The following is a 13,867-nucleotide window of genomic DNA, read 5'->3' on the forward strand; positions in this document are numbered from 1 at the left end:
AAATGAAACAATTAAACATGTGAAAATGTAAAGTTATCGTTTATTTCTATATTTTTAAACCAGAAACGAAATTGCACCAACAACTTTTTATGGAACTACCACTTCACTGCGGGAGTAAAATTACACCAAACACGCGTTGATGTAAAATTGCACTAATATGGGTGAAGATTCTGCTGACACATTACAACCTTGCACCTTTTTTTTGTAGTAAATAGTTGTTAACGTGTAAAACCCCACGACCCCCCCCCCCTAATTCCCTAGCATTCAAGGTGCTGGTCCTTAATTGATGTTAATAGCTGCTGACAGTTGCGCATGGCCTTGTACCAGGAGTAGGGGCCCAAAGGACCCGTTTAACAACGACATAAGTCTCTTTATTAACCACTAGGAGGTTGAGAAATGATTAATATAAAAAAAAATTGGTTGTCTGTAAAGTCGATTTACGGACGATAGTTTAACGTGACAACGTCATAACAAAACATTGATGAAATGATTGCACACTTTTATGAATAAAATTGAATCATTTTTATTGAATTATCGCTATTTTGTATGGATACAAAGAAGGAGTGAAATGAATTATACAATTTAATTGATAAATTTTCTTTTATTTGCACTCATTAATTCAAATATGTTTTTTACTTTAACGAAGAGATTATTTTAACTATAACTTTTATACATGTTTGCTATTTAACTTCTTCCAATCTGTGTTATTCTGTTAAGGATAGGACGATGATAGGAAAAGTAGGAAACGAATGGTAGTGTTTCAAGTTTAATGTGCCTCGAAAAAGTCAAATCGATTGTTGTTCCAATCGAGTGGAAGAGAGATAGATGCGGCGCAAGCGTACAATGAGTGTAACGGGACACAGCGTAACGGAACAATGTGTGTAACAGGACAAATTTCGTGCGTGCAGCCGGCGGTCATCGATTTATTAGACGTTGTCACGTCAAAAACAGTAACAGTAGATCGTTACACAAGATTGAACCGTCTTGTTTTCGAACCTATTGATCTACAATAGCTCATAGGACAGTCATGTGCATAGTAGGGGAGTGAATATATTTTATTTCGGTTACGGACGCATGGCGCAACAGCGAATTAGAGTAGAGTAGGATGCATGTTCGGCGGGACTTGATAATTGTTTATAATTATCAATAATATTGTGACAAGAAATTATCGAACTATTACAATTCTCAGGTGTATGTAATGTCTGCATTAAAATTTGCTTATTGCTATAACTTATAAAAAGTCACTAGCAATTAATAATGTAAATAAAAAAAGATGTTTCGTTTGTAGAATGGTAAAATAATTTTTTTTACATAACTCAAAATATATAAGATATGTTGAAAAACTGTGTTCACAAATTGCTGGTCAGATGTCGTGGGTTAGTCATTTGGTAGTTAATATACTTATTTACTAACGCTACCTACAGACGTCAGATATCTCATTAGCTGAAATTGACCGTAAGATTTCAATTGTGAACCGATTTTGCACAAGTCGTGTGCACAGTCGGGTGCGTGGCCTGCTATGCACTCGCTTACGTAGTTCAGTTGTGAACACAGCTTAAACAGTGCCATTAGCTCGGCTGCTTGCAGCTAGGGCTGTTTACTCGGTTTACTCTGTTTACTTGTTGTGTTTGCAGAGTTCCTGGTATAGAGCGTTATCTGCGAGTTAGTTGTTTGCCTGTGTACCACGAGGCACTCCCGTCTCCTGGATGATTCAGATGTACTAGCTCTAAGGGTCGGTTGCCAGGAGGTTCAAACCCTATTATAAACTTGTACGCCAGGAGGTGGATACTTCTACACGCCACATCCGAGTTTAACTATATCACTTGAAATCACAGCACACCGACCAGCCTCTAATGCACACCAACACGACACTACATCACGCCAGTTAGCCGATCTAACTGGTGGGGAGCTTCTCTCCCCCGCCGAATTAGGTACACGTAACTTTCATATCATTACACAACCTACCAGCGCACACGCAGGCCCGTGTGCCAAACCTATCCCACAAGACACACGCCCCCGCCGTCGATTCAAGTGATTCTACACCAGTGTGGGGTGCACCTGAATTACCATGCACTTGGCGAGTTGTATAAACTTCGGTTTCTGGCCTCGCCCACGCTTTCTGCCCCGGATGGCAGTATGATGGATCGGCGGCGGTGGATACTTCTATGTCTGTAGGGTGAAGTGAGCAATTTTTTTCAATGACATAACTCAAAAATATAAACAAACCATCATGAAAAAATTAAATAAAACTTTTTACGAGCCATTGCAGGTTAATTATAATTTGATAAGTAATCAAACTTATTTTCAACTTTCAGAAACTATAAAATTGTAGTTATTGAACATTACTGAAATAATTTTGTTTTAATTTTTTTATCACATGCTGCAAATGCTGACCATCGGTCAAATGAAGACAAAATGGCGTGGTGACAGCGACTAGCGTGCTTGACGTAAGGAATCGAAATTTTTTTTTTAATGCGTGATTTCGATATGTACTTTGTGAAATTCCACAAGATCATAATGCTAAATAACATCCCGTCGTGATATTAGTTGAATGTTACATAGCCCTTCAGGGCTGCCACTCCGCATGGGAGTATAAAGTATACAGGGGATGGTATGGATGAAGAGTTGGACAGAGTAGCGGGGCGGTGTAGTACCAGGACCGCTTGCACCGGAGTTTCCCGAGTGCCTTCCTGGAAGCCCCGAGGAAACACGACCGCTCGCTTCTCTCCTGTGACGGAGACGGCGTGACGCGCCCGGAGGCCGCCCGACCTTGCGGTGCGTGACGCGAGTCCGGGGTGCTGTCACAACTTAGAAACACACAGGATAGAATCTTATAAGTTATGCCTGTTCTCAGTTGCGTGTTTCTAAGTTACGTGTTTCTAAGTTACGTGTTTCTAAGTTATGACAGTTCTAAGTTGTGAGTTACTAACTTGTGATAGTTCTAAGTTATGATTTTTTAAGTTATGATGATTCTAAGTTGTGTGGTTATGCGTTGCGTGTTTCTCAGTTACGTGTTTCTAATTTATGACAGTTCTAAGTTGTGTGTTTCTAAGTTGTGATGGTTATAAGTTGTGTGTTTCTAAATTGTGATGGTTATAAGTTGTGATGTTTATAAGTTATGACGTTTCTAAGTTATGACGTTTCTGAGTTGTGACGTTTCTGAGTTGTGACGTTTCTGAGTTGTGACGTTTCTGAGTTGTGACGTTTCTGAGTTGTGACGTTTCTGAGTTGTGACGTTTCTGAGTTGTGTGTTTCTACGTTGTGTGTTTCTAAGTTATGTGTTTCTAAGTTATGATCGTTCTAACTTATGACAGTTCTAAGTTACGTGGATGTTTTCGAGGTTTCTAAGTTATGACTGTTCTAAGTTGTGTGTTTCTAAGTTATGTGTGGTTCCCCCGGTGTCCCCGCAGCCCGCACCCCCGGCACGCACCCAGGTGTGCCCGACTGCTCTGTAGGGTACTACGTCACGCGGCGGAGAGCGCGAGCACACCCGTTCACATCGCCCCCCTTTTGTTTATGAGCGACATACTAGCTTTTGGTAGACGGCATTTGGTAGGAGGAGTAATTTCGTGAATGGAACGGAAGTCGAATGGAACGGATACGTGAAACCACGGTGAACCAAAGCTCACAGAGACAAAAAAAAAGGTAACCTTATAGTAAAAACTGTTTAGTGGATTTTAACAAGATGGGCAGTATTTAAATCAAATTCGCTGTCGAAAATATTGTCCAAAGCCTGGGTTACGTTTTTTTTTTTTTCAGGTCTTTCTAGATTTTGTCGGAGCATTTTCATCATATATGTAGTTTAAAATTTCGCTCTGCAAATCGAATCATTCGATGGTCAAAGTATATGTGCACCAGCAACGAATTCTAGTGGCGGTTGCGGAAACTACGTGTGATTAGAGTCAATGAATCCAGCTGAAAAACACCAGTTGCGTATGTATTTATCATACTCGGCATTATTTTAAAGAATCTTGTTTTAGAGTTTCGTTTTGCAACACGAGAACACAAGAATGTTCTCTTCACTGTGGTTAGATGTTACACATCTCTGGCGAGTACTGAAAGAGTTTGCGCTTGGGGTCTACCGAAACAAGCGGTCTAGACCTGAACTTTATAGTTTCAAAAAAAAAAAAAATTTTGACGTGACAACTTGTAATAAATCGATGAACGCCAGCTGCACGCACGAAAAAAGATGACTCATTGTCCCGTTACGCACATTGCCCCATTACGCTGTGTCCCGTTACGCTCATTGTACGCTTGCGCCGCATCTATCTCTCTTCCACTCGATTGGAAAACCATCGATTTGACTTTTTCGAGGCACATTAAACTTGAAACACTCCCATTCGTTTCCTACTTTTCCTATCATCGTCCTATCTTTAACAGAATAACACAGATTGGAAGAAGTTAAATAGCAAACATGTATAAAAGTTATAGTTAAAATAATCTCTTCGTTAAAGTAATAAACTAATTTGAATTAATGAGTGCAAATAAAAGTAAATTTATCAATTAAATTGTAGATTCCATTTCACTCATTCTTTGTATCCATACAAAAAATTGATAATTCAATGAAAATGATTCAAATTTATTCATAAAAGTATGCAATCATTTCATCAATGTTTTGTTATGACGTTGTCACGTTAAACTATCGTCCGTAAACTGACTTTACAGACAACCAATTTTTTGAAGTGAAACTTCTTTGCTGAGGGGATAACAAATTCCTATCGCACGAGGGGAATGGTTAGGTACGTAGTGAGGGAACCGGTAGAGGAGGAGAGTGCGACAGCGGCGACGCCACTCCAACGCATGCACTAACGGTCGAATGGGAAGACAGCAAAAGGAGCGGGCATAGGTTCGTAGCGTAGCATGCTGTATGCTAGTTGTAACGTCCGGAAGGGGAGACGGCATCCAAACTATTCACAATTCTTATCTCGTCTTAAAAAAAATTGGATTCCACAGTTTTCCTGTGACGACTAGAAGACTGCGCACCAGTCCAGAGGCGACACCGCGCTAGAAGCACCAGCGAGCGTCGCACTTATCATCCCGCCTAGCCGACACAGACACACCCCTGACGAGGCGGGCCACTTAAAACAAGCAGGGCCAGGGATCTACGCCACTGCTCGGCACCAAACCTTAAATATGCTTAAATCGCAGTTAAAGCTATGCTTCGAGACATTACTTGATTTAACAACCAAGCCGGGTGAATGTTTCATATGGTGATGATTGCCCATGAATCTCTTATATTCGCGGCCGAGCGCAGGGGCAGTAGATGCCGCACCTGGGGTCTTCACGAGGGAGTTTCACCTTGGCCTTCCGTAGTTCAGGGGCGAAGGGGAAAAACACAACACATAATCCTGGAACAGGGCAATGTTAAAAAAAAAAAGTTTTTTTTAAATAAACTATCGCCGATTCGACAGGGAATCGAACCCAGGACATGTTTATATTGAAATTTTTGACACGATAAGGACTCCCGCCACACACTAATGTGCAGATCTTCAGAAAAATAAACGCGTTTTAAAAACTTCTCAAGTTATCCGAGTGGTGCCTGTTTACGAATAAAAGGCATTTAAGAATACTCCAGGGCGGATTAGTAGTTAGTTATATTTCCGTGTTTAGTTTTCAAACTGTATTTTATATAAGAGTGGAAAATGGATAAAACGCGTGTTTTCAGAATTAGTTTCAGCTAGAAAAACCAGGTAGAGATTCTTGTGGGACTTGCATTACACCATTATCTTCGTTTCTCCGCCATGCAATGTTATGGTTACGGTTAAAATCACCTAGCATGCAACGTCGGGAAGACTGCGTCACAGACTTGCACTTAGAGGCGATGCCGTGCCAGAAGCATCAGCAAGCTTCGCATTTATCGTGCCGCCTCACTAACACAAACAAGCCATTTACAGACGATACAAATGCGTACCCATTCCTTGCCCGGGACTCGAACCCAGGACCTCTAGTGCAGAATGCCCGCGCCTGTAGAACTGCGCCGCGGAAATCGGCCTACCCACAGGTCAGACGAATGTCGCACTACTCGTCATTTTTTAAAACCACGTCGTGACAGTCGTCGGCGCAGAGCCGGTGGAAAGAAAGTGTCTCGTCATCGCTCGTGGGCAAGGCTTGCTCCCGCGACCTCTCGTTCTGGCGAGGGAAGTGGCCCGAGAGCTATCGATCCTGTCGACCCACGTGACAGCAGTCGACTGGACAGCAGCCAACAGCACTCGCGACCTCGTCTCGGCCACGGCGAACCAATTCTGCACATCGCTCACGGAGTTTAAGCCAAGTTGACGTGACAACGTCTAATAAATCGATGAACGCCGGCTGCACGCACGAAAAGTGTCCCGTTGCGCACATTGTTCCGTTACGCTGTATCCCGTTACGTTAATTGTTACGTTACGCTGTGTCCCGTTATGCTCATTGTTCCGTTACGCTGTCGGCGAGTACAGTAAGAATAGTTCATGTTACAATTGACTAAAAAATTATGGTGATTCATATAATTGATGATATATATTTGATTACAGTTTATTTATATGAAAACTTGATCATAATTATATTTAAACTTTATAGCTAAACGCCAGTTTTTAAAATTAATTACAAGTCATCCACACGTGAACTGTTTCGTCGACTGTTTATAAAGTGAAGTGAAAAGTTAATGTGGTTTTCATTGCTTATTACAACAACAATTTCTGCAATAAAGGTTAATAATTCTGGCATTTTAAAAATCTGAATACTAGTATAATTTCAAATATTTATTCTTTTATTATTAAAATAGAAATGATTCAATTTTATTCATAAAAGTATGCAATCATATCACCAATGTTTTGTAACGACGTTGTCACGTTAAACTGTCGTCCGTAAACCGACTTTACTGACAACCAATTTTTTTTCCCCACTACTTTTATTCAAGGGCTATTTATAACATTTTACCCGTATATCTCCCGCAAATTTGTTGTTCTGCCACACATGTTTTTTTGAACATATATTTACGAAGTTTAATGACATGGGTGTACGAAGTCGCGCAAGTGACGATGATTTGCGCGCCTTTTTACATCCGTGATGTTACACTTAGTGAATATCTGTTGAAAATATTTGTGCCGTAACAACAAATGCAAGGGAGGTATCGAGTTAAAATTCTAGAGGAAACCTGAAATAAAAGTAAAGAAAGAAAAAGGAAAATCAATCAACACGGTGAGTGAGACCAAGCCTCAAGTTTAGTTTTGTTGTATTCGTTATTCTAAAAATATTAGGTCCCTTGTTTTTAAGTTTGTCTTTAGATTCCACCATAACTTGAATACCTTCACTGTATTTAACATATTGAATTTTTGTTCTACAAGTATTGTAGAAATTACTTTTTGAAATTTCCATAGTAAAACAATTGTACAATCCGAAACCAATTCGACGTCACTGGCTCCTTAACTACAACTACGACAAGACTTAAAAAAACTACTTTGTCTTGCGAAAATGTTTAAAAACCAGATTTTTAAATCAAACAAAGTAAAAATGATATAAATATTTCTTTAAACTGATATTTATATGAGATTGTATCGCTAATAAAATTCTTAAAATGCAAGAATTAATTACATTTTTTGCAGCAATTGTTGTTGTAATAAACAATGGAAACCACATTAACGTTTCACTTCACTTTATAAACAGTTGACAAAACAGTTCACGTGTAGGTTGTGTGCTGCCGCTGTCTCTCTTCTACTCGGACGCATCGGCCGATTGAGTGGAAGAGAGATAGATGCGTCACAAGTCGATCGTGCCTCTCTATCGCTTGTTCCGCGCTCTCGCTTGCACGCTCGGCTCATGCAATAAAATTCAATTCAATTCAATTTTATTCATAAAAGTATGCAATAATTTCATCAATGTTTTGTTATGACGTTGTCACGTTAAACTATCGTCCGTAAACCGACTTTACAGACAACCAATTTTTTTTTTCCTGCAGCTCTGCACACCGCATGTGTGCCCGGGTAGGCGGATCCAAAATTTTCGGCCGTGCGAGGGAGGGGCGTCGCCGCCACAGAAAGTGGCGGAGGGTTGCGGGCTGTCGCCGCCAGGAGCGCCCCGGCCTGGAATAGTCGTGGGAGGAGCTGGGAGCCGGCTCCAAGCAGGCAGCCGGCGGTGCCGCCAGTGTTTTGTTTGCTCGGCCCCCTCGTGATTGCGCTAATTGCCCGCCCCGCGCGCTGCAGTCAGCGGGCGACCGCCGAGCCGGGCAGACGCGGGGCGCGCCAGTTCCTCGGCCATGGAGGTCGCGAACAGGTGGAGGGTGGCCTACGAGAAAGTGAGGACGCTGCAGTCCTGCCTGCCGAGCCGCGCCAAGAGGTAAATATCCCTACAGACCCGTCTACGGGCGGTCCGCTTCCTTGACCTGACGTGAAAGAAGTCATATTGTCCCACGGAAAACTGCCCTGTCTGCAGTCCGATACCCGAATCTTGGATAGTTCCTAAGGTATTCACCAGATTGCAGTAACTATACAGCACCAAAATATATATTTTTTTAATCTTTACTGTTTTCGAGCTTTGTAAATGAGTATGAAGCTAAGTTATTTAATAATCAATTAACTTGTGAAATTTGTGGGATTTAATTAATATTTATGTTTTTCCTTTAAGGCGAAAGTAAATGCTAATAAATGAATTCGCGTTATTGGCCTTTTGAAAACGCTGATCGCAAACGGACGGCGCTGATCAAAATTATGTCTCTGCTTGTCTTCCTACCTCACCGTACGTTATTTTCTGTTCAACCTTTTGACATGGGAACCGGAAGCAGCAAATATCACAGGTGTTCTGCCATGCTACCAAAGGGCACAGATTGGTTGGTACATAAAGTTCAAGTTGGCCAAAGTATTCGGTCCAGGAAGATTTGGACCATCGCCCACACCATCCATGACGTCAGAGGATCACGTTGACCAAACTGCGATCAGTGTTGGTCGGATAAAATTTTGGACATTGCAATTGTAGACGGACTTTACGCCAACTACCAAAGATTATTTTCTTTATCGATACTAATTTTCACAGTGCGTCATTTAAATATAGATACAAATATGATCAATATTTCGATATATAGGTATATACTTTAAGGTACAAAACTCATATCAAAAACCAGAACAATAAAGAAAATTCTGCTGAAGTTACGACACAAATAATCACAAAACACAACCGAACTCGATGGATGTTATTTATAATTCAAAGTAGAGATAAAGCTTCGATTCCTTCAGGAGAGTTGACTACTTCCGGGTATGACGTCACCGTAGCGGCGAGAGAGTATTACACGAGCGGGGGTTTGGAAGTTCGGTATGAGGTTATATTTCAACTCGTGAATCACGTGGTTTTCTGGTTATCTGTTTTTTTTTCAAGTGATGGGAACAGTAACTGTTGCTTTTTCCGAAAAACCTTCTTAAAGGATCCTATAGTCTAGTGGACCTTTGAAGAGTGCATATTAAAGGATGTCGGCCATTTTTCTTGTCCTGCCGAATAGTTGGAAGGATTATTTTAGAATCACCAATGTTGTCTTTCGTAAAAAAAAGTTGCTCGAATCCTTTCATTTATCGTTGTGGCGCTGTATGTTAGTATAAATTTAGATTTGTCTGTTGCTTAGCCAAGCAACATCAACTGCTGTACACACCCGGTTATGTTTGTCTATTTCTGCCCAACGATTAATTTGAGCGTGTAAAAATTAAAAATTGCCTGAAAATAGCGTGAAAAATGTTAGAAGACTGCCCAAAAAGGTTTTTTTTTTTTTTTTTTTTTTTTTAAGTAGGCTATCCTTTCACGGTTGGTTACTCGCTAAATGCAGCCATGCAATTTAAAGAGTCCTTTGGTTAAGGCTGCACCGGTACGGTACAGACCACATCCTTACTATTCGGAAACAACAATAATAATTATTATTGACGTGATAACGTCTTATAAATCGATGAACGCCGGCTACACGCACGAAAAATTGTCACGTTCCTCCTGAGACGAGCGTGCAAAAACCGGCCAACCACCGTGCGAGAAAATCTTCTATAATATCAAACAGGTTAAGGTGGGCTTTTTAACTAATTGTTCGTGATTATATTTAAACAATTATTTAAATTAAATTTGGAAAAAACTGTAAATAATATTTGAAAATTAAAAAGTATGCAATTTTTCATCAATGTTTACTTATGACGTTATCACGTAAAATTATCGTCCGTAAACCGACTTTACAGGCAACCCCCTCCCCCTTTTTTTTTACATCAACTTCCTGCTTTAACTGGGGAAATGCCTTCTTTTCACAGACGAGAGAGCCAAACGCCCGATCGTGCATCTTCGGTTTTTTTTTGTAGGTTAGGTTAGCTACATTATAAATACTTAAAAACATTGTGGACGGTTGATTTGGTTAGGAAAGCTACATTAAAGATACTTTGAAATCATGTAAACGGTTTCCTAGCCCCGGATAGCTACATATTAAAAAGTTATTAGCTAAGCAACCATAAAATGATTTTACAGTATTTTTAATGTAGCTATACTTACCTAATATAACCAACTATCCACAATGTTTTAAAGTATTTATAATGTAGCTAACCTATCCTAATCGACCGCAAAATTTAATGCCACACGGGTTTATACAATGAGATAGAACGGAAAAAAGAAGCGAGCATGAACTTCGGGTGTGGCTCTCTCGTCTGTGAAATGAAGGCTTCCCTCAGTGGACTCGCGAACACGCCCAGTGTAACTGAGGCCCACGGAAGGCCACTCGGAAACAACATCCCGCTCCGCTGGTGTCAGCAGCTCTCTATTTTTATTCCAGCCTTCGAGCTGCGCTTGGCGGCTGTTTTTTTTTTCTTCTGTGGGTGTCTGGACTGCAAGGCTGGGCTTATAAAACTTGGCAAAAAACCAAACTGCGCAAATTCGCACGCAACGTGCAACAAAACACAAGAAAACTACGATAGCTTATGGACCGCAAGTCACAATACGTCATAAGCCTTACAATGCAAACTTTAAAACTGCTGAAAAAAAATTTCTTCATTTGGTTTATTTTTACAAATAATGTTTTACATGAAATTCTTTTTCAAAAGCATAATTTTCTTTGAGTAGGTAATAGTTTTAATAAGTTAAGACGTGATTCGCGTAATAAAAGAATGTGTCCATCTTGAAAAAGCTTTGGTAACACTTCACTTCGTACACGAAAAGCGGACACGCAAGCCGAAATGCAATATGTTGAAAGTTAGCACACACGTACGTTAGGTTTTTTCCGTATTTTATAAACGGGTTATTGGAAACGTCATTATTTAACTTTTTTTTTTTGCGTTTTGCGTTTTGCGTTTCTTGCGTAAATTAAAACCCCACCTAGATATAACACCCCGCAGCCCTAATTGTAAAAGTAGAATTAGCTGAGTTTAAATTACACGTGTCACTAATAAATTCTAAGAGATGAATTAAAAGAATTCTTTGGGGTTTTAGAAACTCTTAACACTTAAAGTGATTCCTGCTACTCTCATGTAGTCATATTATTTTCAATAATGTTTACGATACAGCTACTCTACGTTGTTGGCCACTACAGTTACTAGGGGGGAAAAACTTGTGGTAGAGACCTTAGTCTAGTTTCAGAGTCATTTTTGTTCAAAAATAGTTATAAATTTCCGTTTACCCCCTCCTCGCCCAAATCAAAACCTCTGGCAGTAGGCCAGTAACGTAAATGAGCGGGTTAAGGCTCAGACACCAAAAAAAACCTTAAGTTTTTTTTACAAGTACCTACAACACAATAGTTTGCATGACAATAAAACTTTACGTTATTCAATCTCTGTACCTACATAAATAAGCATTTGCACAAGCTCGCTATAAGTACCAAGTAGAGTTCTCTTAATACTGTGTTATTGCTAGAACTTGTTCCACTGAGAAGCTCTTAACGACGTCGTACTGTACTAAGTTTATTATTTGTGAACAAAAAAACTTGATGGTAGTGAAAACTATTAGGCAGTATAATGTGTTGAATGAGGAGTGTGTGTTGGCAAGCAGTGTCACTCAGTTCAGGAGAAGAGTGAGTGGGAATTAATAATAATAATAATAATTTATTTCCAATTTTTTTTACACTTTGTTAACAATATTCACTTAATTAACCAGGAAATTTAGCACTCACGAAAGCAAGCTTGTATGTGAGTGCATCTAGTCACTTCAAATTGCATGCGGTATTTTGACGATTGTAAATATTTGTAAATGCATAATAACTGAGAAATAAATATATAAAAAATAACCTAAGAAACTTTACATTAGTTTATATAAAGATGAAAGAAAAAAAGAGCAATTTATTAAAATACAATATTATGTATAAACAAAAAAACGTATACATTATTATAAATTATAACAGTGTTACACGAATAAATGAAAATATAATTAAATAAAAATTAGTATTTAAGTAAAGTACAGGTACAAAGTTATAACAATATATAAAACTTACTTAAATACTAAAGCCATCTCTTCATCAGTTAAATTATGTAGCCAAATATGCAATGCTTGACACCGGTACTGTGCCCAATTGCAGCGGCCTTCCTTAATAGAATTGAGTGTTTGTCCGTTGTAGTCAGACCACTTATCGCTATAACTATCCTTGTGCAAATATTTTTGTCGATTGTAGCCCTGCTTTTAGATCCCAGCTCCCCGGTATGACTCATTAATGAATCACGAGTTGGTATCCAAGTGGCTGAGAGTACTTTTAGTCTTGGAGGTTCCATCGCTTTAAGCCTCTGTGCATAAGCATGTGACGTAGAATGTTGTAAAAAAAGCAATAAGATTATCTGTACGATACGGAAACATTTCTTAAAGGAATGGTGAATAACTGTGATAATGGCACACAAGTGTTATGTAAAAAGTACATTTACATTTATAAAGTAACTAGCTGCCCGACCCGGCTTAGCACGGCTATACTAATGGAAAAAAATTAAGCCACATCTCCGATTTACAGTAATTGTAATTAAAAAAAAAATTCAGTGACAATTTATTACAATGCTTTATAATGTACCGGAGAGAAAATGAATAGCACCGATGGTTTCCCGACTCGTGCACGCAACGTACAACTGATGTACCCGTACTTCGCTACGGCAGTATACAGACAGATCACTCTTGCGCCGCTCATTATACATGCCCCTCCTTGTGGGTACGCCAATGCCGCGCGATGCCCTTTGCCATGGAGACGCAGAAGGCATGAACAATGCAAAATCCTATTCTCATGCAGACAAATTACCCACTGTTACCTGGTTTTAACCACCCATGGGATCTAATTTTAGGAAAATGTCATCCTGCGTAACATATTACTGTGAAGTTTCAAGTCTGTAAAATAAATATACTTGAAAAAAAGGGCAATAAAAAACAAATTAAACACAGAGAGAGGAAAAAAACAATAGTTTAGGTTTGCGATTTAAAGTAATAAAAATTATTTAAATACTAATTGAACTCTTATGAGGGTACTGATTGCTTCGTTGTTAATATCACACAGGGTTTTTTTACTTGTATGGGAAAATTAAGAATGATAAGGCATCTAGTGCGTGGCAACAATGTTAATAGGCAATAGGAAATAAACTTCTATGCGCCTGCGGCATTGTCAACACACACTTCGTACGTGTACTGCAAGTTGTATCTAACCCCCTCCAACGCATTTGATTCTAAATTGGACTTTTAGTAAGGATCCCTAATGGTATTGATAATATCATATAGCCTATAGTCTTCCTCGATAAATTTACTATCCAACACTGAAAGAATTTTTCAAATCGGACCAGTGGTTCCTGAGATTAGCGCGTTCAAACAAACAAACAAACAAACTTTTCAGCTTTATAATATTAGTATAGATTGTGGATATTTTTTAAAGGTTAGTGCTGTAATATTTGGTACTTTTAGCATTTTATGTTTCACCAAGACTTGTCATCCG

The 13,867-nt window shown here is 39.3% G+C and overlaps 1 protein-coding gene across 4 annotated transcripts in view; it reads left to right on the plus strand.

Annotated features, from left to right (window-relative positions):
* Positions 1-8,062: 8,062 nt before the first annotated feature.
* LOC134530180 (protein unc-13 homolog 4B) overlaps positions 8,063-13,867 on the plus strand; it is a 150,972-nt gene continuing 145,167 nt past the window's right edge. For 2 of the 4 annotated variants that reach the window (XM_063364820.1, XM_063364822.1), the window contains exon 1: positions 8,063-8,310. In XM_063364820.1, coding sequence (XP_063220890.1) covers positions 8,231-8,310 — 80 coding nt within the window. In that variant the 5' untranslated portion in view covers positions 8,063-8,230. The remainder of the gene's footprint in view (positions 8,311-13,867) is intronic. The other 2 variants (XM_063364825.1, XM_063364824.1) reach the window with 2 other exon arrangements.

This window comes from Bacillus rossius, chromosome 3, assembly GCF_032445375.1.
Source record: "Bacillus rossius redtenbacheri isolate Brsri chromosome 3, Brsri_v3, whole genome shotgun sequence".
NCBI lineage: Eukaryota > Metazoa > Arthropoda > Insecta > Phasmatodea > Bacillidae > Bacillus > Bacillus rossius.